The 26,671-nt window shown below is 41.8% G+C and overlaps 1 protein-coding gene across 1 annotated transcript in view; it reads right to left on the bottom strand.

Moving 5' to 3' along the window:
* atrnl1a (attractin-like 1a) overlaps nucleotides 1-26,671 on the bottom strand; it is a 267,713-nt gene that overhangs the window by 8,110 nt on the left and 232,932 nt on the right. The window contains exon 29 of the mRNA XM_073481267.1: nucleotides 9,166-9,280. Within this exon, the coding sequence (XP_073337368.1) occupies nucleotides 9,166-9,280 (115 nt within the window). The remainder of the gene's footprint in view (nucleotides 1-9,165; nucleotides 9,281-26,671) is intronic.

Genomic DNA, 26,671 nt, shown 5'->3' with positions numbered 1-26,671 from the left:
ATCACGCTTGTGGGTCACACAAATAACTTGTCATCAGAATCATCGGTACAAAAGGTGGAGTTATCAGAGCTGATACTGTACTCAGACACCAGTCTTAAATAAATATGACTGATTCTTTAACGACCTTTTTGAAACATAATGCTGAACACTGTCTTTGTTCCCTGGGCAGATGGACTAAAACAGAGCAAAACAAGCCAACAGAGGTTTAATTAATTAACCCGAGTGTTTTATTAAAGTGTCGCCTCAGATTCTTTTCTCACAGTGATGTCTTTTATGTTTTTCATGCAAATGACCAGAATCAATTTCCTGTCCGAGGATAATACATTTTTCTTTTCCCCTCCCTTTAGGAAGACGGCCAAAGTGAGAATGATACAGCAAAAGGCTCAAGATGCTTTGTCAGGACCGAGAGAGAGAGGAGGGAGGGGTGTAGAGGGAATGAGTAGGCAACAAAGACCGAGAGAAACAAAGTTGATTCTAAAAAACAGATCAGAAAAGAGATAAATTAAGATTGAGAGACACAGTATTCACTTCCTCGGATGGTGGGAGCAGAGGAAGACGTTCATGTTGGATGACAGCAGAGACATTGGGGTGCTTTGTTTACCCTCCACATGTTTGTGTTACCAAAGTTGGCTCATATTTTGGGCTGTTAAGTCTAAATATGAAGCATTTCATACATCTAACACTCATTTGTGCTTAAAAAACAGGTGGGTGCAAATCTGGAACATAAAAAAATCTATTTTGCCAAATACTGCATGATAATTCTTAAGTTTCTTATCATAAACTCGACAGTGTACCGGCTCATATTCATGGAGAATCTCAGATATGTGAAGGTGCTCCTGGCTGAAAAAAAGGTGGATGGAAATCTTAACAGCAAAAATCTGTTCTGCTTTTCAGACTCTTAAGGGGTAAACACTGTTACCAGCTCATATTCTGGTCTGTTCTGACCCAACATTGAGCAATTCATACATGCACCTTAACATTTTGGTATCTTCTGCCTGATTTAAGATCAGATGGAGGCCTACATCAAGCCTGTCTATCATCATAGCTGCTTACAGAAATGTTGGTTGGGCAAGAAAAGCAATTTGAAGATGTCTCTTTGGGAAACTGATGAGTTTTTCAGAATGTTTTTGACGTTTTATAGACTAAACAATGATTTGTGACAATAATCGGCAGATTAAATAAAGAAGATAATCATTGCAGCCTCTTTCCAGTCGGAAATATTGATGGATTCAAACTTTAATTTACTGAATCGTACTACAATTAACTTTTAACTGGCTATGAAACAATTTATTAGTGATCTCTCTATGTGGCCTACATAAGCAATCGAGTCCATATATATTATTGGACTATTTCTGAATAGTTGTTATAGTTTTTCTTAATGCCTGTCACCTGGTCAGATTTGTCCAGGTTGGATGATTCATTAAATGTATTTACTACTATTAGTATTAAAAATTGTTATGGTGCTGAGGATAAAGCCTGAGGAAAGAAGCCACTCTGTAGTCTGATGGTACGGCACTGTTTCGCCCACACGGACCACCAGAATCCACAAAAGATCAAACTCGGAGCAGCTTTAAATGTTAATAAATTTGCCACAAACATGTGCAACAATTTAATCATATAGTCACAGCGTAAAGAAACTGAAAGACTTAAAAATAGAGGAGAGTAGTGAGGAAGTAAAGGGAAAGGGAGAGATGCAGTGGGGGGGATTATGTTTCATTTCTACTTCTCAGTTGGTTTAGAGGAAACCAGGAGTGGATTTATCAAAGCAGAACCACACAAGGGCTTATCATCTCAGTGTCGCTGCAGCAATATGCAAATCTGGTTTTGTGGGTGAGGGGGGGCGACGCTGTGGACTCTCACCACCCACTGCACTTATTTAACAACTCTTTCAATCCCTTATCTCCTTCTCACTCCTGATACATCTCCAACCATCTACATGTTTTCACTCACAAGTATTTTTTTAATTCACACCAGTCTTTTCTTATCGAACCTCTCAGCCTTTTAATACCTCCTTTCTCTCACGCTGCTCTTTCTATTTTTACTCACAAAGACGTTCAACATCTCACAGCACCTGTATTTTTTTACCTCTTTCTCTCTCTCACTCTCTCTCAGATATTCCCGACTCTATCTCCGGTGCTGAATAGGCAGATTAGCGCAGGAAAAGGCGGCTGTGAATTACTGCTGCGCCTCTGTCTCTATTGACCCACTATCTAAGCTCGAGAGAGAGGGGCTGAGAAGGAAATGTAGCCCACAGTCTCTTTCTCTCTTTCTCACCATCCTCAAACTCCACTGCACCAAAGAATATGTGCAGCCTGGTAAATCCATTAACCGCTGATTGAGTCTCGTTTTATATCAGACAATAAAGAATGAAACAACTGCAGCTGTGGGAGGCACAGCATTAAGAAGTAAAACTGACAGCACAAAGATAAAGTGAACTAGCGGCCATGGAAGAGCGGTGACTGGAGCCAAAAATACAATCTCTTTCACCGTTGTTTTTTTTTTTCCATCCATCCCTTCCTTCCTCTCTTTCTCTGGTCCTGACTGTCACTCTCTTTCTCCTGCTTTGTCCATCATGTCAGGCCACTGCGACTTTGAATCAGTCAGACAGTCACTCAGTGGTCAAGCTGTTCCTCTCCTGCGCGAGTCGCCTGTGTAGACAGGCAGCATGTGTGAGTCGTCCACTGCAATTTGGCTGACGACGGCTGTCAGACACTCTAACAGCAGCGGGTCGCCTCTATTCTCTGCAATTTTCAGGATTCCTGGTCGGGAGATCGGGCCAAGAATTGTGGAAAAAATGATTATTTGATCACAGAATGTGTTTGGCTTTGAGCAGAGCGATCTGTGTGGGGTTTTTTTTATGTTTGTATCTGTCACTTTAGATCAGAGTGAAGGAAAAGCCATACAAGCACTAAGAGATCTCGACTTCTTCTGCAGCTTGTAATGTCATCACACAGACGAGCCCGTGGACAAAGTCAGAGAAAGGAATTCAGAGCTCGAGACAAAATGGGGACAAAAGTGCATTTACCAGCATAAAGGTGCTGTCCTGCAGGGTAATGTAATTCAAGAAGTAGACATCCAAACAATGAAATGTTGTGTTAATGTCTTGATTGTGTGATGTCTCTTTTCTTGATGATTAATCTGCCAATTACTGTCACGACTAATTGATGATCAACTGTAGTCTTGATGAAAATATGTAAAAATGCTTGTCACACTCTCCCAGAGTCTAAAGTGACGTCTTTCAGTTGCCTGTTTTGTCTAAAACCCAATGACTCTTCGTTTCCTGTCAGAAATAATAAAGACGAGCAACAAATCCTGAACATTTTAGAAGCTGGAAGCAGCAAAGGTTTGACATTTTTGATTGAAAGCTCAATAAAATGGTAAAAAATAGATAGCAAGTCATTTTCTTTTTGATCTAATTTCTCAACTAATCGTTGCAGCTCTAATTTCCAGCTCATCATATATTGACACTTTGATTGATGGTGTTCGGTCTGAACACCAACAACCAATCATACACCAACCCAAAGCACCTTTGACCGAGTCCTGGTCCGAGCCACAGTGGTAGCAGGCCAGGTGAGGTAACCCAGATGTACTCTTCCGAAGCCACGTCCTCCAACTCCTTCAGACCAGATGGCGTGTTTAATTCCTCCATCATGTTCTGGGTTGGTCCTGGTCTCTCTTTCCCATTTGGATCTAACTGCATCTGGTTCCTTTCAACAATAGGGAGTTCTACTCTGACCTCCATCCTGATCTCTACACCTCCTCATCCTGTCCCTAAGGGTGAACCCAGCCCCACCCTGTGAAGGAAATGTTGACTGTTTCAGTTATCACCTCCTTTTCTGAAGTAAAACTGTGGCTTCATATGACGTCAACACATGGTGACACATCTCACCAAAGCTACTGAAAACAAAGAAGGCTTGATTGAGGTAATTGATGCCAGTTGAGTGCCGATAGGATTTTTTTTTTGCCTTCAAGAGTTCCAGGTGATAATCTCCATAGACGTATCGCTGTTTTCTGTTGGGAGTTTGTGGCACCTGGAGCTAATCTCAGCTTTGAAGGACATCAGAGCGATGGGAGAGAGAAGCACAAACTGGGCAACAAAACAAACACTTGCCACACTTTCGGCCCGAGGCGTGAAGACAAAACTCAAGAATAACACCGAAAGAAGAAAAAAGATTGAATAATGTGAGTTTGGATCGCCAGCAGAGAAACTACAAATGTTCAGGTTGGTGCTGCAGTCATCTTTTTTTTCTTCTCCTCTTCTGAAACCAACATTGGTGTTTTCTCTTTTTCTGCCTCTTACATATGAAGGGTCAGTTAATGGTGACACCTCAGGGGAGCCGAGCAAAGGAGGACAAGAAGAAAACAAAGAGAAGAAAGCGAGGACCGTGTGAGGAAGGCAGGCTAAAATAGGCTCGCTCATCGAGGATTCCTCTTGAAGTGTCTCCCATCGAGGCTGGGTGGAGCTAGCCTGCAGTGACTTCACGTTCATACATGATAACATCAATGGAGGGGCTGCCGTCTGACCCTCAGCCGAGAGTCTCTCTGGGGAGTGGAGGGGTGGGAGGATGAAGGGAGGAGAAGGAGCGAGAGTCCGGGATGGATGATGGGTGGGCGATTCTTTTTTTTTTAACGCCTCTTATCTGCTCCTTGGTGTTTTTGAAGTTGTGTTTATGTTTATATGTGGGATTATGTTGATCGTGACCGACTCTTGGATCACTCCTCAAACAGACGCCAAGACACAGTCATCGACTCGAACACAACAAGGACAGCCATTTCATTGATTTGGTGAGGAAAAACAACAGGAGAGCCTGGATGTCCCCCAGAGAGCAGCCTGACAAGAAGTGACGAGCCTCTTATCGGCCTAATTTTCCCCTAAATGATTCTGCTGTGGCTGTGATGAGCTAATGTCCAAAACATCAGATAGTGTGAGACGGTGAACACAAAACCCACCAGCGAAATAACAGTACTTTCCCCTCTGATACACGGACACTGCAATCTTAGTGCCCTCACACTGGTTTGATCTGGAGTTTTGTCAACCTCAAATTGCAGTCGTGCAGCCGGCGGCCTCTCAGGTTGTCATGGTGCAAAACTGGACTTGTTAAAGTTCTGCTACGTGACCTAATCTGACCTGATCTTCAGCCTCAGTTCAAGTCATGTCAAGTAGGGAAGGGGAAAGAGACTGAGTGTAGGCGAGTGTGTTCTGCCTGGGGAGCATACGGTCGGTAACGGATGTAATACAGTAAAAAATATAAACTCCTGCAGTCTGGTAGAGTTTATGTTTAAAACTTTGGCAGAAGCAGACACATTCAGGTAAGAGTCAGTTTTTGGGTTTGTGACTCATTTCTGTCTCAGGTCATGCATTTCTCTGCCTGTCTAATTGGTTTTATTCACATTAAAAATCTGACATTGATTAAAGTGAACAAATAAAAAAGGCCAAAAGACTTTTCAGAATGTCTGACAGCAAAAAAAAAAAAATCTGATACCAGACAGCTTCAAGTGTAATCAGTGTGATGGATGTGACGTAATGCAATGATGTGACCTCCATTATGGGCATTACAGTTGAAATAAATAAATAAATGAAGGCCGTGCAGTAAAAAGCAGTTCAGTTGCTTATTTTAACCTTTAACTGAACTGAATGTCTCCAAGTCTGTCTGCTACAGTACAAACAAAAGCTGTGCAGTTGACTATAGGAGTAAGTTTACGTTTAGTCGTGACCGTACGTCTGGTCTTCAAGAGCTTTTTTTACAAACTGAATCTTTCAGTTTTTCCCCCATTTTAACATTTTGAATTGTTACAATAGTTAATTGCTAAAATCTTAGGATGCAGAACATCATACAGTGATCATGAGTTTAGTCAACCACCGCCAAGGATGTCATGTTTTCACTCGTGTCCATTGGTTGGTTGGTTTGTCAGCAGGATCACTGGATTTTCAGGAAACTTGGACGGAGGATGGGTCTCAGGCCAGGATCGACCCGATTAACTCTGTGTGTGTCCTGATAAAGGGACAGATCCAGGAATAGAGGATGTGGCATGTTTCTCATAATAAGAATAATGCATGGATATTGATGAAAAAAATCTGGGTCTAGCAGATTTAAATATGCTTTCACAGAGACATAAAGTCTTTTTTTCAGCCAGTCTACGCTGTAACAAATAGGAATAAAAACCTACAACTACCACCAATGTGCAGCTGAGATAATGGGAATTCAGAAACATACCAATGGGGATTAGGTTTCATTGAATTAAAGGGAACTGTTGCCTTGGCGGAGGTTTGCGCTCTACTTCAATATAATTGAGGATAGGACGAACATTTTAAGTTTGACTTCCCTTTTTATTCTTAATGTTTGTCGATCTATCATTTTTTTGAAAGACAGATTGCTGCTTGTGTACTGATTGAGGCTGTAACAGGAAATAGGAATAAAAAATATAAAAGTAAGGCCCAAGTTTTAAAAAATAACCTCTTAGCATCTTTGCACCATTCACATCTCCACTTTGTGACCTTTTTTAAAAGCACAGGCTGCCCAGAGTCAACATTTGAAGTCAGACTCGTGTATTTTGGGGGATTTTGATAGAAGATAAAATGGAGTACATTCACTTTATTTCACTTCTAGCTGTTGACTGTTCTTCCAGTTTGCCCCTAATGCTTGCTACCATTAACCTCTCTGAGGGTTTCCTGAATCATTATAATTTTCTGTGGGTATAGCAAAGCTTTTACTTTCTCTCTCTGACACACACACTGACACTTTTCCCTTTTCTCTCCTCCTCCTGTATCAGACTCCAGTGACTGTTGCCACGTTTTAAAGGCTTCGGCATGAAGCTCTCTCTACCTTTACAAACACCCTTTCATGGAGAGTGCTTTACTTTCCGTCTGCTCTGCTCGTTTCCCTCTCTCAGGTACCGGTTGTGTTGAGGGCTTTTTGCTTCCTGCCTGGAGGAACTGCGGCTTCTCACACCTGCTCTAGTTCCATCCGGTCCACTTTATAAAGACCATAACTGCCAACAGACAAACTGACAGCAATCTCCCATATAGCTGCTGGGGAGAAGGAAAATATAAAAGGAGAAAAAAAAAATGTATAAGTGTGAGCCGGGGGGACAGAATGAGAGGTGGACTGAGATGGAAGATGAGCTGGAGGGAGAGAAGATTGGCCTCTTGCTGACGCTGCGTAATACTCCAGCCCTCGGTCGGGTCTGTGAGGAAGTGCTGCTGTCTTTTCGGTGATTTCTCAGCCGTGCGGTGGTCGGCTGGAGCGAATGGGGGGTATCGCGTGTCGTCCGTCTATAGCGGCAACATGAGCTCGGACTGGAAAGTCAGGATGTCTCATTCAGGGGAACAATTGATCCAACAGTAAGTGTTGGAGGGAAACCAGGCAGGTCCGACCACATCAGACCTCCTTTAAAAGGTGCCATATGTCAAGAGTTGTTCTGCATAATTCATTATGTTACTGCGAAAAACCTGCTGACGCTAACAGTAAGAACATTCCTCTATCATAATATAAAAACATTTGGATTTAAACAATATGCTATGAATTGCTGATCTGCAAAACATGTTCCAGCTTCCCCGTGTCGTTTTTCTGCTTTCTGCATTTATTTGGTGTAAGAGCGAAACAGCTGACCAGACGCTGGTAATCTTAAAAAAGAGATGCTCAACTTTGGTTCAAAACCAAAAGATATTAATATATATATATTTAAATCCCATAAAAACAATAAAAGGTAACCTAGGCATTCCCAGAACAATAGATAACTTCTGACCTACTGACCAACCCATCACTGGTTACTAGACTAAAAACATCCTCACTGCGCTCACAAAGCAAAACCTCTTTACTCAATAATCTCTCAGTAACGACAAATTCTTCCACAGCAGAATAAACAGAAAAAAAAAATGTTTTACTCATCAACATTATGACTCACTGAACTTGTAGACATGCAGAATAATCCTGCACACTGTTGGACTGAACATCGTGTGTTCGTAGAGACAAAAACAATGTAATTTCTCCGTTGATCGCCGCTGTTGGATGCAGACCTGCAGGTCTAACAGAAAATTAAGATAAAGGAAAACCCCCACAGATTCTGAGCTGACGGCATGAGCAGATACCACGGGCAGGATCTCTGCATTTACATTTGAGGAATTTAAAGTGGCACTCACAGATTGAAAGAACAATGACTTTTGTCTGCCTTGACTGAAGATATGCCTCGCGGGGCTTGAACATGTAACCTTCGGGCTATAAAACAACATCTCTGCTCTGCTCTGGTATGTGGCTGCAGACAGTTTTTAATGATGACAGCGTGGGGAAACATCAAGACACTTTTGATGATGCCTCGGATGTCATCACATTTTAGTGTGTTTACTCTGCTTTTCTTTTAACTGCCAAAGCTGTTTTACATGAGAGCTGTTGGGAAGCCGCCGCCAGGCACACGAGAAGCACCGCTCGCTGCATCTGGGGTCTTTTTAGACATCGTTGAGCTGCTGAAAACAGTTCCAACTTGTAAAAGGATCCCACATGGTGCGGACGGTGTTTTTGTGAGCCTACAATGACGACGATACGGGATTTCATGGATCAGAGACAGCTGACAGTTTACAACAAGGGCAGTCAAATGAAAACGGAGAAATCGCCAGTAGGAGAGTTGATGTTTGTTCCACTTAATCATAAAAAAAGTGGCATTAGCTGTGCCTGCTAAGTGTCTGACGATTGAACATAAATACTGTCTGCTGATGATAGAGGCAGCCACTGCAGCTGGTCATTATGCACAACCTGCCGTTTCAAATTATCAGCACAAAATATGATTGAGGCAGCGCTTTTTTTCCCTGTAAAAAGCAGAATATTGTGCAGCACCTTACTGGACAATATACACCGAGCATACAAAGAGACTGTTGACAGGCCGGCATCAAATTAAAAAGGCAAACCGAAACCACGGCAGAGGAGAAGCTAAATGCAACAGCGTGTACACAGAAACTTCAGCTACAACCGTCACGACTGTCCTGCCTTGGAAAATTATCACTCCTCAAAATTTGTCAGTTGGGTGGCGGGGGGAGAGAGATAACTGTGACTGCTCATTTGGGACAGATTAACACAAATCAAACTTAAAGAGGAGATGATAAAAAGAAGAAGCTACACATTTTTTATGTTGTTTACACGTCTGTCTGTCTGTGTGTGTTTTTGTGAATCGTACCAGACTGTCCCGGCGGAGGGATTCCAGATGGGACTCTGGGCAGATACAGCAGCACCGTCAGAACACCTGCTCTGCTTCCCCAACATGGCTCCATGGCTATGGGCTTCGGCACCGCCTGCACGCACACACACACAGAGGACAGAGAAAACAAGTGCATTGAGTACACAATGGAGAGAAAATGAGTAAAAAAAGATACAAGAGGATGTGTAATGTGCAGCGTAGGATAAAGCCAAATTACACTGAAACAGGATAAAAGGAATAGGAGCCATTTTAAGGCGTTTATAGTCAACAGCATGGTGATATATGTTTGTTTACCCTCTCAGGCAATGTCAGAACAGACTCTTAGACACCGTCTGCAACATCAGTGTATTTAATATGTGTGTATAGGTCCACAGACATCCAAGCACACGAAGCTCATGCAATACCATCCATACCAGATCCCTGCTGCCACCTTCCTCATGATCAAAGCTCCCAGCCGGGGGAACGCAGGCTGACTGGCAGCATGTGGAGCTCCGCCTGCTGCGCAGCTAATGCAGACAGGTAGGAGAGCAAACTGTCCATCTCATGTTTAGATAGTAGCCGTCACTTCTGCTCTAAATACGTACACGATCACAGCTTCTCTCATTTATATCACTGATCATATTCCACCCAAAGAAGACGCTAAAATCAAGTGAGCCAAACAGCATCGTGGGTCTGTTATTATCAGTAGGAAGGAGCAAAAACTCAGTGTCGTGGTTATATATATGACTGTTTCATGGAAACTTTTATTGAAGTAGTTTAAATGCAGATTGCTTTGGATTTTACTTTTATAAAACTTGCTTTCTTGCAGAAGGACAGTGTTCAAAAACAGTTTGAACAGGTTTGTGTAGGACAGCATGGAATAACACAAAGTCATTATGAAATAAAGAGCAAACTGAATGAATATGATTATAGTGAAACCTTCATATATTTGCACAATGAAGTGATGAACCTAAATCTTAAAACTAATTAAAAATAACCAGCAGCGCTGTACGATGTTAACATCAGTGCCTCAGGGACTGATTATTGCATCCTGTGTGTCTCACTGCCTGTAAAATGATATTTCATGGCTGGACGGTGCATCCTTACATCTGAATATACATTGAGGAGGAAAGTCATAGTATAGTATTGATCAGGTTTGACTTCTCTGCCACTCTGAACCACAGAGGTCACAGACATATAGACCCTGTTCATTATTGTGGTCTTTGGGGAGTGAGATGTATACGCTCACACACACACACACACACACACACACACACACACACACCGTATACAGTATTTATTTATCTCTCTGATTGCCATTTTTCCTTTTTCTTTCCTGTTTCTGATCCCCTTTCTCCGTTTCCTTTGATTCATCCTCTTCCTCTGAGTGACGAGCGAATCTGTCAGTTCATGTGACAACTGTAAGCTTCGACTGACACTTAGACTTTAGGAAAGTCTTGATGATGTGACAAATCAGAATGCCAGTCGTACGAACAGCAGCCCTGTTGTAGAGCCTACCCAGATATGAATACAGAATGCCCTGATACAGGTGCTGCTAGTGTGTTTTAAAGTATTTTTACGTGCTGTTGTGCGTAAGTCATTTTGCCACGTATGTTTTATTTGTTGCACAGATGTAAGTGCTACTGTCTCACCCAACACATCCTCATACCAAAACAACTGAATAGGTCGATTGATAGCAACTTGCAAAACCACACACAATATGTCTCTCGTCTCAAGACAACATGACTGTTGCAGCGTAACAGCGACACACATATGGGACCTTTGGTTAGGTTTAGGAAACCATTGTGGTTTGGGTTAAAATCCCTACGTTACTTCTGTAACTTGAGTTACAAACAGACCTACATACGTCATGTACGTGGCGTAACTTCACTACGTTGACTTTAACTCACCGATGACTTTGGTTTCGCACCGGACATGAACATGGGTCGCCTGAATGACAGTCCTGTGCTCGTTTAACCCGACCATCCATCCATCCATCACCAACCTCCTCCCCACAAGAACTTTTCACTCTTTAACTACTTCTCCTCACTTCCCTCTTTGCAGCTGTAAATAATAAATATAGGACATAAGCTGATTTCATTTTCGACAAAGGCTGGTCTTACCACATCGAAGTCATAGGATGGTGGTCACAGTGGATGGAGGTTGGACAAAGTACAAGCACTTGACAGTGTTTACACTCTGTCATCACAAACTTTTTCTATATTTAACCGAGACAATGATCTTTCACCAACAACTGCAAAATGCTGAAACAACCATAAAAAAGCTACGAGCAGATATTCTGGGAAAAAACATAAAAACGTGTATGTTTGAGTTTTCTGCTTTCTGTGTTTGCTTTAAAGGGAACAATATTATATTTTCCGATTTTTTTTTTCTTTATGCAAATGTGTCAACAAAAGTATCACAGCTTTGTCATCTTGTTTTTTTTTCTCTTTTCTTTTTTGAGAAACAAACGCTGTTGAACACAATTAAACAGTGACCACAGAGCTGTCTGGTTCCTGCAGTAAAGTATTGTGGTTGAAATGTGCAGCTCTGTCAGACTGCACAAATATAAAGAGGGTAACTGTGGAGAAAAAGACCATCTGTGCTCAATACTTGTGATTAAAGTTTTAGAACAACAAAAACGGCCGTCCAAATAATTAAATTAGGAAGATTGACCTTCACTTCTAAATACTCAGAAATCATCTGTTCAACCGTCCGATGTTTAATACTGGATAAAATAATCAAACAGCAGCATATTACAGTTTGTCAACCACCCACCAGGCGTGTATACAGAGTAATTAAAGGACACGTTAACACGCTGCTATCAAAGTAGTTTTCAACTTGACAGTACTTGGACCACCTTGTAACAAACACAGAAAAGGACACACACACAAAAACACGCACAAACACACACGTAAACATCCCCTACGGTGCTAATAAGTTTAAGTGCTGGAGCGTACGGCATAATTAGAGGCTAGAGGCTCCCCTGTTTAGTGTTTTCATTGTGTCAGGAAATGATGAATTCCCTGCTAACTAAAAACACACACCAATATACACACACGCATACACACACACACCTAACTCTGGAACGAGAACTTTGCATTAACAAGCACTCTTACTCCTGATTGAGAGAAAATATGAGACAAAACAATGACTCATTGTTCTGATTAAAGAATGAGGAGAATAAAACGAGTAAGAGAGAAATGACGGGAAATGAAAAACAAGCCCAGTTTGTTTGCCCAGAAATTATGTTTCCACACACACACACACACACACACACACACACACACACACACACACACACACACACACACAAACACATTTTGACCGTGACATGCACAAATAACTAATGTTCACTTATTTATTTACTTTCTTCACGGTGGCAACTGTCAGCATGGTTCCCAAGCAACAGCATCTGACTTTAGTTTGTTTGTTTGAGTGTGTGTGTGTGTGTGTGTGTGTGTGTGTCTGTATGTCTGTGTGTGTGTGTGTGTGGTTGCAATCCACCAGTTCCTTTGATCTAAGTCGCTCACAAACCACATGAAAACACACACACAGTCACAATCATGTTTAAATTTGTTCATGTGTACGAGGCACGACTTCATCCAGTAAATTACCGGGTCATTGAAAGTCACGCTTAAGTAAACATTAAAGATACCTGCAGAACAGTGAGTCAAGTGAAAGTCACATTAGTACAAGTCTTTAAAATATCTGCTATTAGCAGCAGCTACTATTTAAATAGTAATATTATTAATATTAAAAGAATACGCTGTATAGAAAGTTTTAAAAAGGCATGTTTATCAATTTTGTTAAAAAAAATGTACTTTTCCTCTTTAATTAAAGGCGAAAGGTGTTAAGGGGTTTATCTTGACATTGGTAACCTTAAAAGTGTTAAATAATTAAAAATAATTAACATTAGGTAATAGTTATTTCACTGTTAACAAACAATAGACTGCCTTATAAGCTACCCAACAACCTTTATTATCATTTATTCATTTTAAGTTGAGTTAAAAACATACAATTTTTTTTTTCTTCACCTTTATGGCTGTAAACTGATAATCTTTGTGTTGTGGACAAAACGAGACATTTAAGGACGTCTTCTCAGGCTTTGATCAAGAATTTTCTCTATTACCTTACATTTTATTGACCAAACAACAAAAAAGTACCCAAAAGTTGTACTTAAGATATGAAGCGTTAAAGTATCTGATGTTAAATGTACGTAAGTATCAAAAGTCCAAGTCAAAGTAAATTATAAATGTATTAACATGTATTTATATATGTATACTGCATCCTATGGGTTGAACGATTACAGCGTTTTTCTGATAATCAGAATCAGTGTTACTTTTCATTTATATATGTCTTTAATCTGATTGCTGATAAAATGATTTATTTAAAAAATGTGCTAGTGAGTAATGAAGTGAGTAATAAGTACAAGATTTGCCTCCAAAATCTACTGAAATCGAAGTATAAAGCAGCAGAAGACTAAAATACTTAAGTAACTGCAATTAATTCCATCACTGCAACCCTAAACCTCATCAATCAATTTAAAAAATAATCAACAATAAAAGTAATCATTAAGTGTAACCCTTAAAAACAATGAAATATTAAGGCACTAAGCAACAAACAGTGACATTCATGACTCACTGAACTGACATTTTGTGTTTCCTTCAGGACCAACTAACACGTGTAACTTATGTCCAACCGCATAACATATTTACAAAGACTTATTGAACGATCTTAATATTGATTACATCATCTTGGCGTTCATTTACTCTTATTGGTGCTGATCTCTGCAGAGATGTTGTGAAGTGGCCACCGTCAGAATTACAGGTCAAAACTTTAACAAAACTTTTATTACTTTAATACAGTAACACACTATTTCTTCTTGTCAATACATTTTACACACACACACACACACACACACACACACACACACACACACACACACACACACACACACACACACACAGTGGTTGAACTGATGTGAAACTGATGTGTATGTGTGTGTGTATGCCTCCATTAGCCGGTTGACCCTGTGACACTTCACACACTGGACCATTTGATTTCAATGGTTAATAACAAGCTGCTTAGCAAAATGACAAATCTAACAGCAGAGAGGTGCGTGTGTGTGTCTGTGTCTGTGTGTGTGTGTGTGTGTGTGTGTGTGTGTGTGTGTGTGTGTGTGTGTGTGTGTGTGTGTGTGAGAATGATGAAGCACAGCCAGTGTGATGTGACGACTGTAAGAGCTTTCTCTGGCTCCTGTCCCAACCTAATCACAGTAAGTGAGAGAGCGAGCGAGCGAGAGAGAGAGAGAGAGGGAGAGAGAGAGCAGAAGTGACTATTAGGAGAGCGAGAGGTAGAAATGACCAGAGGAGAAGAGGGAGGCGTTGGTAGAGAGGTCAGCGAGGTCAGGAAGGAGAGTCAGGTGGGTGGAGTCCAGGTAGGCACTTAAGTCAATAGTAAAATCCTGCTGAGCTGTCGGTCCAGTATAAAAGCTTTCTCTGCTGACAGCCGCTAAGTAGAGCTGAAGACATCAGAGAGAGCGAGAGAGAGAGTGAACCGGGTCTCTCTCTCTCTCTTTTTATTTATATTTTAAATATCAAGTGCCACTTAAACCCAGACAACAGTTTTCGCTGACTGTGTGCAATGTTGAAATTGGCTACTTGGCAATACTGAGCAATTTCAGTTCTTCGCTCTATAAAGAATTATTGGAAGAAATCCAGGAAAGATTGATGTTTTAACCAGGAAGGTTTTTTTGGTGGTTTGGTGCCATCTTCAGTCCATTTAGCCGAGCAGACTATGATGACTCCTATGATGACTCAAGAGTTCTGGTTCTTCCTTCCGGGTCATTTTGTTTGTTTCTATAGAAATTATAGAATAAATCTATTATTAACAATATACAAGTTAAATCACAGTCTGATGAGGACTCTATGGTTGAAAATGTAATCACGGTATTACAGTCCATTATTACTCTTGTTGTTGGGCAGCGACCTCTAGTGGCTGTAGGGATTATTACAGCTTCAAAGGAGGAAGCGAGGGTAAATGGTATAAAGAGAAAAAGTGTGAAGAGAGGAAGTCGGGATTGGACGTTAGTGTTAACGGGAAGTCAATGGTGAGTTTTTAACGTAGTAAAGTAACGTCATATACGTAAGGTAAAGTAATTGACTTAAAGTTAACCTAACAAACTGTGACCGTGCGATGGAAACAGTGATCGATCGACCTCTTCAGTTGTTTAGGTATGAGAATGCATGGCATTAATCTCATGTGTCTCTGTTAGAAGTGCTACACTTTGGTGTTAATTTGGACATAGTTCATGTCCCTCGCCAAACCATCTCCCACTGGCCAACTTCAACCAGATCAGATCAACAGTAGGGGAACACTACCACCAGTCCAGTCAGTTGGTAAATCAAAGTCTTCCTTGATGCAGAACTGAAATATACTCTCCAGCTCTCACATAACTGATGCTAGCAGCATCTACGCTAACCTCTTGATGGGCCGCCATTGTTGTTTTCAACTTCTCACGCTGGTCGTCAGCCAAACCGCGCTCGTGGCTGCCAGTAGTTCCTCAAAGGATGCAGATTGGATGTAGATTCAAGCTGGCAGTCTCAACATAGCCGCCTGACTCGACAGCTCTGTTACCCTCACATCAACACCACATGCTGCTACGGCTCTCACCACCACCAGCCTCCCTCCGCCTTCTGTGCTAAAGCTTTTGGTTGATCACTTTGCCAATGTTCATATAGCACGTGTACACATATGTCCAAAGTCTAAATGTGTTTTTACTGGTGGATAAAATCCCAGAGCCATGTGCTTCTTCACTCCTTAAAGACAAGCCTTTGTTTTTTCTTTCTGCTGTATCTAACGGTGTAAGGTTTGCAGTGCCATACATGAATGAATGAATCTATCCTTGTGTTGCTTCTTTCTTCTCGTGGTCAGCGTTTGCCTCAACATGGCTTTGTCCTACAGAACAATAGCACAACTTCCTGTCACGTCAGTGTGACGTCATGTGACTAACTGGCTAGAAAAGTTGCCTTCTATCAAATAAAAAGTCTTTGATTTCTTTTTACAGGAAAATAACCATAGAAAGGAAACTCAAGACAAGGTCAGTTTACGCTGCACCTTCTTTCGAGTCCATTACTTCTCTCTCTTTTCATTTATCAAAAATAACAAACAGAGAAAACATTTCTTTCCGAGAGAAGCGAGGTCATTCAACAAAGTGTCAGTCTCACCTCTATCCTCCTTTCATCTCCTCTCCTCACAGCTTCCTTCCCCCTCTCTCCACTTTTTTCTTCCACATCTCCTCGCCTTTTTTCCTCTTGTACTCGCTTCAAACAAACAGTTGTTGCAATAGTCGTCCTATTTTTGTCCCCCGGGACGAACAAAGTGGACAATTGAGCAGTAGTTATAGGTGGGGGTTAGCACCACAGCAGCATGATAGATAAATTGTCTGAGGCCACAGAAAATTGAGCCAAAACTTTATCTTCCTGTGACACAGCTGCTCTCATCCTCCTTTTCTGTTCTGAAGCCGTGTTCTCCAACAGCTTTCATTGAGTTCTGCTCTGTACGTCAGGGTGAAATCACAGCAGACATATTGTACCTATGATGATTTTAAATAAACTCTACGACATTTCAGAGCAGTTAAACTATAAAAAAGGAAAACAAATGAGGAACAATTTAGTGTGACAGTTTTAGATTAGTGTAATATTCACTTCATTTAAAGAGCTTGGCACTCACTGATGACAAAAACACAAAGTTTTAGGATTTGTAAGTTTATAATGTGTCACTAAGCATTTTGTGAATTAATGTAAACAAAGGAACACTGGATATAGAAGCTGATTTTCCATTTCAATTCAATTTAATATCAATTAATTTGGGTTTTTTCAGCTACAATAGCAGTTTTGCTTTGATATGAAAGAGATTCTGAGAGGACTGATGCTGTATATGTTGAACGAGGACCGGCCAGTCACCAGGATAAAATGTTGAAAGTTAATCTTAGTGCGAACCACAGATAACGTTTATATCATATCATGTTCACATTACATGCTCATCACGTGACTGTCATGTCGGCAGGTGGAGGGGATGGTGGTGGAGTTGCAGGTGTCAAGGCTGCCAAGCCAGTGACCACAATTTTGAGTGTGTGTTTCAACTGGTGCAAGTGTGAAACTACTGGATATTGTTAAGGAGACCTTCCTGTCGTGTATGTGGTGACCAACACAGGTATGTAAAGCAATAACATGTTTTCCTAACTAGAGCATGAGCATTGGGAGCGAGAAAAAAATCTGACAATTTAACCTAAAGAAAGGCTAAAGCTGCAACATGAAGAGACGAAGTTTGATGTGATCTGTGGTTTTGCAGAAACATACTTAGTCAACATTTATTCTGGCGATTGACAAGGACCCCTCAAACCTGATGCATTATTAAAAAATAAAATGCTGTGATTAAAAAACAAGATAATAATAAAGGATGTAGGTCTATGTATTTCAACAAAGGAAAATAGGAAGGAGAGAAACTTTCCTGTTTTGAACAACCTTTGTGGGTTCAGGTGGATTTAAGAGTTTATGAGGTGCATCTGAATGAGCAATGAAGTTCTTGTCCCTGTGCTCCTCAGACACAGACAGACAGCAGAGGACAGACGAGTGTCCGTAAATGACACCAAACTGCAGTCGAGATGCACTGTATAGTTTTTAACTACATAACTATCTAACTAAAACATTTGCCCATCAGTGTGGCAGACAGAATTCAGAGATTGACTTCCAAAACTAAAGCTCTAACTGTATTTGGCACTTGCCGGATGTTAATTTAAGATCGTGTAAAAGATCGATCTTGGGATTTTATGAATCAATATAGGTAATTCAAACATCCGTTTTTTAATCTGTCCTAATAAACTCACTTACTCATACAGTAGTTAAGAATTTCTATAATAATCAACCTATCTTACTGTTCAGCTGAAGCTCCTCCACCATCCTCTCCCTTCAAACCCCCTCCCAGCATTTTCCTCTTGTACGGAAAGCATTAACACCATTATCACCTTTCAATAACAGTCTTTATAGATCTGTACTTTCTGGGTGACCTGCTGGCTCTGTGATGGGTCTGAAAAGTTTGGAGTTGAGGTTAAAATAGCAGGTTAATGCTTGATGAGATGCAGCCACGGGAGATGGTGCTCAGACAAAAACAGACTTCAGCACAATGAGGAGGAACAAGTATGTCAGTACTTGATAGCATTAGGGTACTTAAATGTTCTCCAGCTTGTTTTTATGCACCTTGTTTCATCCACTTCTAGGTTGAGAACGATGGAGGCATTAGTGGAAAATACGAACAGGGGGTAATGTAGATGGTTTATCCTCCATCTTCATAATGGAGTCCCCATGTGGAGAGGGACAAAGCTCAAATCTATAGGAGGAATAAGTGAACATTACGTCTCTCAACAGGCTCAATACTTTCAAAGATGATAAGTAACACTAATGCTTAAGCTAACTTTGCTGGTGACATCACCTCTATGCTTTCATCTGAAGGTGGAAAGGTCTTCCATCTGATTAAAAAGTAAGTTCTGGATGGACTTTGTTGAATATGTTTTATGTGTTAGTGTTGAATGCATGATGCAAAGACCAAAGAAGAAGAAGGAATGTTTAGGTCAGTGTGGAGTCGCCATCTGGATGCTGCCCATGAAATCATTTTACTTTAAAATGTGAAAATATGCAGCTTTTTTTGTTTTATGTCGTAAATACAACATTTGGGGATTTGGATTGATGGTTGGACAAAACAACAGAATTGTCACGGGTATGTTTCACTCTTCAAACACTTTAAATCAAGGATTTAGTAGATTAGTTTTAAAACCAGCCCATCCTCGTCAGAAAGACAGCCATATGGGTTGACTGTGCAAATGGCAGCGACATCTAGTGGCTCTAGTTATTACTACAGCAGCAAGGGAGGAAGTCAGATGTGGTTAAAGTAGCAGGACCGGGTGGATGTGTGGGTCAAACAAACACAGGACTTTCACCTGGGAGGCCGCTGTAGGAACAGAGTTGCATATAAGTTTCATCAGGCATCCACAATTTCATCTCCTCTGTCAGATCTATTAATGGCAGACAGTGTTTAGTATCCATGAGGGTGGCGTGCTTGTGTCAGTGAAGTGGAGTTAATCTTGACGTTTTAGTGAAACACGACCCAGCTGCAGCATCTAAAAGTCACGTCAAACATGACTGGAAACAAAACATTTCCTCAGGTTTGTTTGAACGCTGAACTTGTGACCTGAGAGCTGACGCAGAGACTCACAGGGAGGTAACAATCACAACTGTAACACCAATTATCTCACAGGTTCATTAAACAAAGTGGCTGGAGGTCAAAGAGGATAAAAGCACAGAAAGCAAACTTTAACGACAGTGCGATGAGCCTACAAACTCCTCTCCTTTCCTCTGCTCCACATCGCCTCCTCACATCCACTTTTGCTCTTGTTGTCCTTCACAATCTTCGCTGTCGGGCCGCTCCGTCTTGCCCATTACTTCCATCACTCTCACTCTATCTCTTCCTCCTAATGGCCGTCTCTCTCTGTCGCTCTGTCTGTCTCTCCAAGTCTATCCGTCTCGCTTTCTCCACCTCTTTTTGTTTGTCAGGAACACACACTCTCAGTCTGTCCAAGTGACATTATTAAAACATTGCCGGACAAACACTGACTGTATTAAACTTTTATGACTTCTAGATTTATAGACATTATTTCAACAGTATCACGTAGATCAGACCTGAACTACCTCGACTAAATATTCACCAAATTTAACTGAGTTTTAGACATCACTTACTAGGATGGGAAAGCTAAGAGTCAAACAAGGCTTTATCAGCTTCTTAACAACTGGAGAAAAATAAAAGCACCATCTCGGATATCAAGTACATCTCTCGAAACGATGCTCGTCTTATCTTTGTTCATATCAACAAAAGCTGCAGGCATGATCTCAGAACACAGCAGGGTCTTTGTTACGCTGATTATCAGGATGTTACACTATTAATACTTCTCTGTTCGGAGCAAATAACTGTGTAAAGAGGCGCTGGTACTGTAGGTAGGTCGGGGTTTGATTTACTGAATCTGAAACTTGTATCGAATATATATCCAAATCCTTTTTCCCCGAATCCTTAATTGAATCTGCTTGGGTTTAATAAAAGCACCTGTAACTAAAGATTAAATTAAGATATAATCACTTCTTATTGGCTGTGACGACAGAAACACAAAAGTTTTATGTGGATATGGCATAAAAAAAATGTTATATGAAAACCATTCAAATCAAGTTTTTCCACTTCTATCACCATCATCGTGTATTACAGCAACATTTAATGGCCAAAAGCATTTTTAATAAATCAATGTAGATGTGACAACGTGTGCAGAGGATTTGATTTACTGCGCCACTAAACAGAAGCAGCAAATTGTGTGCATGTTTTACTCATCTTGGCCAAAATCTTGAAAATAATGATTTTTTTGGCATTCAGTCGCACATTATTGGCAGGCTTGATTATATACTTGACCCTGAAAAAATAGAAGAAATTGATTCCCAGGGAAACACAAAAAACACCGGAAGGTTACTTAAAGTCAGGACTTATCACTTTTTCCCTCTGTCTTGCTCCCTCCCACTCTTCCTCATCCTCCCTGGTGGCATTTTAAGTGGCTTTAAACTGACACAAAGGGCTCAATGCTGGATCGAGGGGCTTTGAACGCGCCGTAACCCCGACTGGCCTCCCTGACGAACACATCTAAGACCGGCACACACGGGAAAACACACACACACGACCCGCCGAGTCTCCCTCTGACCCCTGAGGTGTGGAGAGTGCCCCCCTGTCGTGCCCTCCTTAGCCGATTAGACCGGCCATGCATGTCCACCCCCGCGGGGCAGAAAATTGTCGTGTCCAGTCCTCTCTATCCAAAACCCCTTTTTTTTTCCATTTTCCTCCTCTGTCTGTATCTGTCGCTGGCCTCCCCCGGGGAGCCCACTGGATTGAGAGGAAATGGTGCTGATCAGGGAGCGAGACAGAGTGTGTGTTGATGTATGTGAGTGTGTGTGTGTTTCAGGTTAGGTAGGAACATGTTTCAGCAGCCCCGTTACAGAATTTAGAGATTTTTTCCAAGTGTGCTTCAGAATGTAAGTATGCATTTAGAGATAAATCCAGAACAGAGTTTATGATGTTTTTGCAGCATTGCCACATTCACAGATGCAGGCTGACACCGCAGCGCTTCTGATCAGACGCCATTTTGAGTTAACGCGAGCAGACCAGACCAGACTCGACCCAGAAAACGAATTAGGTCCCAATATATTCCATGCAACTGGATTCCAGATAGTGCCCCAGTATATCACACTGGTCTGTGTGTCTTTAGGTGAATACATGAGTGGGTTCAGACAGATCATTTTCTCTGCTCTTTTAAACTGTAGCTGGTGGTTTCTGCTCGGACCCATTCTGGACCCGGTCTGGCTGTTCTTTGGTCCCGTTTGCTTCAACTGTCTTTCATTTATGGATGTTTTTGACATTAAAAAACTGAAATGCTTTAGGTCAGATTTAACTATTTGGACCAATGAGGACCTTTGGATCTTTTGATGGTGCCTGAAAGGTGGATTAAAGTTGTTAAATGGCATTTAAGAAGAAGCAATTAGGCTGCTTTCACATCAAAGCAGTCTTTGCTGCTAGGTTCAGAGAGATGTCTAAAGTAAATTAATGTGAATAACAGTTTAAAGTCTAGTAAAGTCTCTTCTTTTAAAAGCAGAACACAAATCTAAATCTGGGAGCTCTAATGAATCACATGAAAACAGGAAACAAATCAGAGATGCTTCCCTCCTGTTTAAGTTCTCGGTCAGCTGTTCACAAACTCGGGTTCACTCTGGCAGATCGGGGTTGAAGTAAAATCAGAGTGGTGGCAGTGCTCACATCGGGACTGTGAGAAAACTCTTGGTAGCTGATTATTTTCTAAATCATTCTGCATAAAAGACTTTACAGGGAGAATATTTATCTCACTGTTGCCTCCCAGACGTTACAGCTGATCCAGGGACTCATACTCATACTAGTAAATATACAGAGCGTCTGTTTACTGCTGTATTCAAAAAAACATTGAGATGTAAACAAACATTTAACAGGACCAGAAAACAGCCTTGACTTTGTGTCTTTGTTGGGTTATTCAGTATATTAACAGATCTGTCAGATGGGGGAGTATGAGCAGGTTACAGTGTGTTTGCTTTTCACAGATTTAGAAAGTAATTAAAGTCAATATAAGATGATTTACATGGACTGACATTTATGTTTCATTAAGTGGTAATTACGATATACATTCAAGTGAAGATCATGATAGTGAATCCAATTGTTTGATCATTTTCCCTTCTTCCAGTCTCACAGAGAAACATCAACCCTGAAAGCTAAACCATTAAATATGGTGATTGCCAGCAAATCCCAAAATGACAGACATCACCGATCCCACACCAACACGACTGTTGCAGCGCATCAGTGAGAAGCATACAAGACCTCCCTGCACCCATACTTGCAGATTGGCTAGGTAAGGATTTGTTTTCTTTTTAGAAAACATTGTGGTTTGGTCACGTTAGGCATGTCACGTAACTTCACCGAGTAAGTTAGAAGAACTCACTGTTGACTTCTGGTTTCACACTAGACACAAACATCGGTCTCCTGAATGAAAGTCCTGTGCTCGTTGCCTCCTCCTTATACCAACTTTTCGCTCCTCATACTACTTCTCCTCGCTTCCTCCTTTGCAGCTGTAATAATTACTACAGCCGCTAATAACAAACGTAAATATAGGTCGTAATAAGCTGCTTTCACGTCATTTTTCTGATGAGGACAGGCTTAACTGTGACACTTCAAAATACCATGTAATACAATGTAATTTGTGATGTAGGCATTTCTTTAGATCAACCAGTATTCCCAGTAAAGTATGCAAATGTGTCAACCCACCAGTTAGGAGACGCTGCATAATGCTCACGACCTCTGACCTTTACAGCGAGCATGTGCAGCCACGCTGTTCCTTCCCTGTGGCATTTGAGAGCGAGCTGTTTTTTCTTTGAATGAATAAAACAAGTGAAAAAGTGCAGTTTGCCATTTGTATCTGGATTCAGCTCATAGCCTGAGGAGAGCGAGACGGAGGGAGCAGGCGGACATGTTTGAGGTATTTCTAAGAAAAAAGAAAATCCCTTCCAGCTTTGAGAGTGAGAGGAGATTTTCCGGCACAAAGTGGTATCGTTATCCATATAATCAGACAGATCCAGCAGGAGATATGGTGTGCCTCGTCCCCTTTCTTCTCCTGCTTTTTCTTCTCTTGTGCCCTTAAGAGCTGTTCTTCATGTCTCATAAACAGTTTGTTGTCACCTACAACTGGTAAACAAGTAAACAAGAAGGCTCTGCAGAGAGGACTCTGTTGTCTCTGTGACAGCCTCCTGCAGGCTGTCCTCCAGCATCTTCCTGACGAGCTCCACACTTTACTTTTATATTTCAAATGTATGAACTCTCCTGTGTTCAAATGTATGAACACAGGAGAGGGAAGTAGGAGAGGGGAGGAAACATGGAGAGGAAAAGGGGAGAGTAGAGGAAATGAGAAGAGGAAAAAAGAGAGACTAGGAGAGGGGAGGAAACAAGCAGATGAAACTGTAGGAGAGGAAGAGGAAAGGAGTAGAGGAAACAAGGAGAGGAAAGGAACGAGAAGAAAACAGGAGATGAAACAAGCAGAGGAGAAAAAAGAAGAAAGAGGAAAACAAGGAGAGGAAAGAGGAGGGGGGAAGAATCAAGGAAAGGAGATGAAAGAAATGAGGAGAGGAAACAAGGAGAGGCTAGGAATGAGGGGAGGAAACAAGCAGATGAGACAGTAGAGGAAGAGGAAACAAGGAGAGGAGAAGAAACAAGGAAAGCAGATCAATGAGGAGAGGAAACAAGAAGAGGAGAGGGCAGAAAAGGAAATGAGGACAGGAGAGGAAACAAGGAGATAAGTAGAAACAAGGAGAGGAGAGGAAATAAGGAGAGGAAAGAAACAAGGGAAGGACCCTAGGAAGGGGTGAGGGAGGGGAATGAGGGAGGGAGAGGAGAGCAGGTGATAAAACCAAGAGAGGAGAGGGTTGGACAGGAATGAGAAGAGGAAAGAAGGAGAGGTGACAGATGAGAGAAAAAAGGTACAAACGAAGGGTCATGATGAGATGAAAGTAAAAGAGCAGAGGAGAGAAGAGGAAACAGATGAACACATTGAGAAGGAAACAAGGATAGGAAGGAAAAAGGAGGTGAGGAAGAGAGACGAGGAGAGGAGAGTAAAGGAGAGGGAAGGAGACAAGGACATGAAAGGAAATAAGGGGATAGGATGAAACACGCAGAAAGGAGAGATCAGACGGGAGAGAAGAAGAGGAGGGGAAATGAGTAGATGAAAATCTGAGAGAACAGAAAAAGTGAGGAGAGTTAAGGAGGAGACAGGATGTCAGGAGAGGAAAAAAAGCAGGATGAAAAGGAAGATAAGAAAGTAGAAGAGAAAAAGCTTAAAAGTGCAGTCGTAGGGTTGAAAAGATGAAAAATGTGTTGAGCGACGCTGCAGAGACGAGGGGAGGAGGAGGGAGAACAAGGGGGAGGAGAACAAACCAAGAGGGTGGAGGGCAGGAGAAGGAGAGATGACGAGACAGAGGCGAGGGGGAGAGAAGATGACAGGGCTGAAATCAGGAGGAGAAATGAGGAATGATATCCTTTTAACCACACACACACACAAACACACACACAGTCTTTCTCTTTGGCTTTAAGCTGCACCGCTGGGAGTCGGTGGCTCAGAGTTGCTCTCTGTGTTGTGGGAACAGAGTCGGCTGCTTGTCAAGCGAATCGCTAAGTGGTGTTTGAAGGCTCCCAGAGAGGGACCGAGATCGAGTGTCATGTTGAATCAGCCTATTGCTCCGAGAGCAGGACGCAACCATTACAGCAAATTATTTACAATTTTCATCTATTAGAGTGTTAATCTGCCTTATAGGTTGTGCTGCTTTACACATTCACATTCACCACCTGCCTTTTCAACCATCCTCGAAACTGCTGCTATTCTTCTTTTTACATCCCTCTTCATCTGCCTCTTATAACCTTTGTAAGTGATTTTGTTGTCTGGATTTCTTGCCTTTATTGCGTCTCTCCCTCTGTCATATTTTTTATTCTCTCTATAAAAAGGTGCAAAGCGGGAGAAGTCACTGTTTACAAAATATTGTTTCCTAGGGCTGAGCAATAAACGGCACAGTCGCCAGGATTCTTAAAAACACAGATACGTTCAAATGTGTACATGTCATAGGCTACGTACTCACAAAGCACATCCTATCATATCCACATGAAATGTTTATTACCTCACAGAGATGTTGGGAGGTGGTGGAGTTAAACGCAGGAAGGATACAGTGATCGTAGTTCCAGTCTGGGTTTCAGCATTTGTAAAGGTGACACCACTGGATACTTTTAAGGAGACCTCGGGACAATTTACCGAAAAAAACACTGGAAGTCTGGCCATTTGCAGCCGTGTTTGTGCAACCAAAACGGGTATTTTAAGCCAAAACATGATGTTTTCCTCAGTGGTCTTTGAGTCTAAACCTTACCAGACCATAAGCACAGGTCAAGTGTTGTGACAAGAGTAAAAAAGAAAATTGAACCAAAAGTAATGTAAACTTGCAACATATCTGTGTTTTGCAGAATCATACATTACCAACATTTATTCTGGTGATTGGGTCGGCTGGTTTTGCAATTGGTAAAAAAAAAAAGTTTTGTAGAGGTGGTGACACAGCTGTTATTCGTTGATAAGCTGATTCCTGATGACTCATCCACTGTTCTGCAGAAACATACTTTGGCTGTCTCTCTTGCTAAACTGGGGCAATGGACACAGTAGGAAGGTGTGGAGAGAAGAAAGATCAGCTGGAGGAAACTCTGGGAAATGGAAGCAAGTAAGCTCAGTTTTATCATCAGAGCGACATATGACGTGCCTCCATCACCAAAGAATCTCCATCAGTGGTATGGCGAGGACCCAACCTGTGCCCTCTGCCCAACTCCAGCAACTCTCAAACACATCATGACAGGCTGCAAGACCTGCCTTACGCAAGGGAGATACACCTGGCGGCACAATCGGGTCAAACACAGCGAGACCAACTCCTTGCCACCAAGAGCAACCAACCCCCTGAAGGCAACAGCGTTTGTCAGAGAAGGACAGAAAATGCCAAAACATCCTTTTCCAGCCAGTGGATTTGGCTCAAGCGGAATGACTCGTGTTGGGCCCCAAGTACCACTCGAGGGTGAATTTGGGAGGCGGTTGAGCGCAGGACACAAGCTGAGGGCTGATCATCCTGCAGCGGACCACCCTTGGGGAGGGTGTATAGTGCTAAAAGGCCGAGACACCCAGTGATGCAGGGGCACACTACTGAAGATGCGTCCTCTGCCCAACTGTCCCCAGAGTTTTACCCTGGCCAAGATTCACCTCCCACACAACTCGGAGAAGGAGTAAGTGCTCACCACCTATTGGCACAAGGGACAGTGTAACATCTCGTCC

The sequence above is a fragment of the Pagrus major genome, chromosome 15 (genome assembly GCF_040436345.1).
Source record: "Pagrus major chromosome 15, Pma_NU_1.0".
NCBI lineage: Eukaryota > Metazoa > Chordata > Actinopteri > Spariformes > Sparidae > Pagrus > Pagrus major.
The sequence above is the reverse complement of the archived record's forward strand: the minus strand, read 5'-3'. Positions and strand labels throughout refer to the sequence as shown.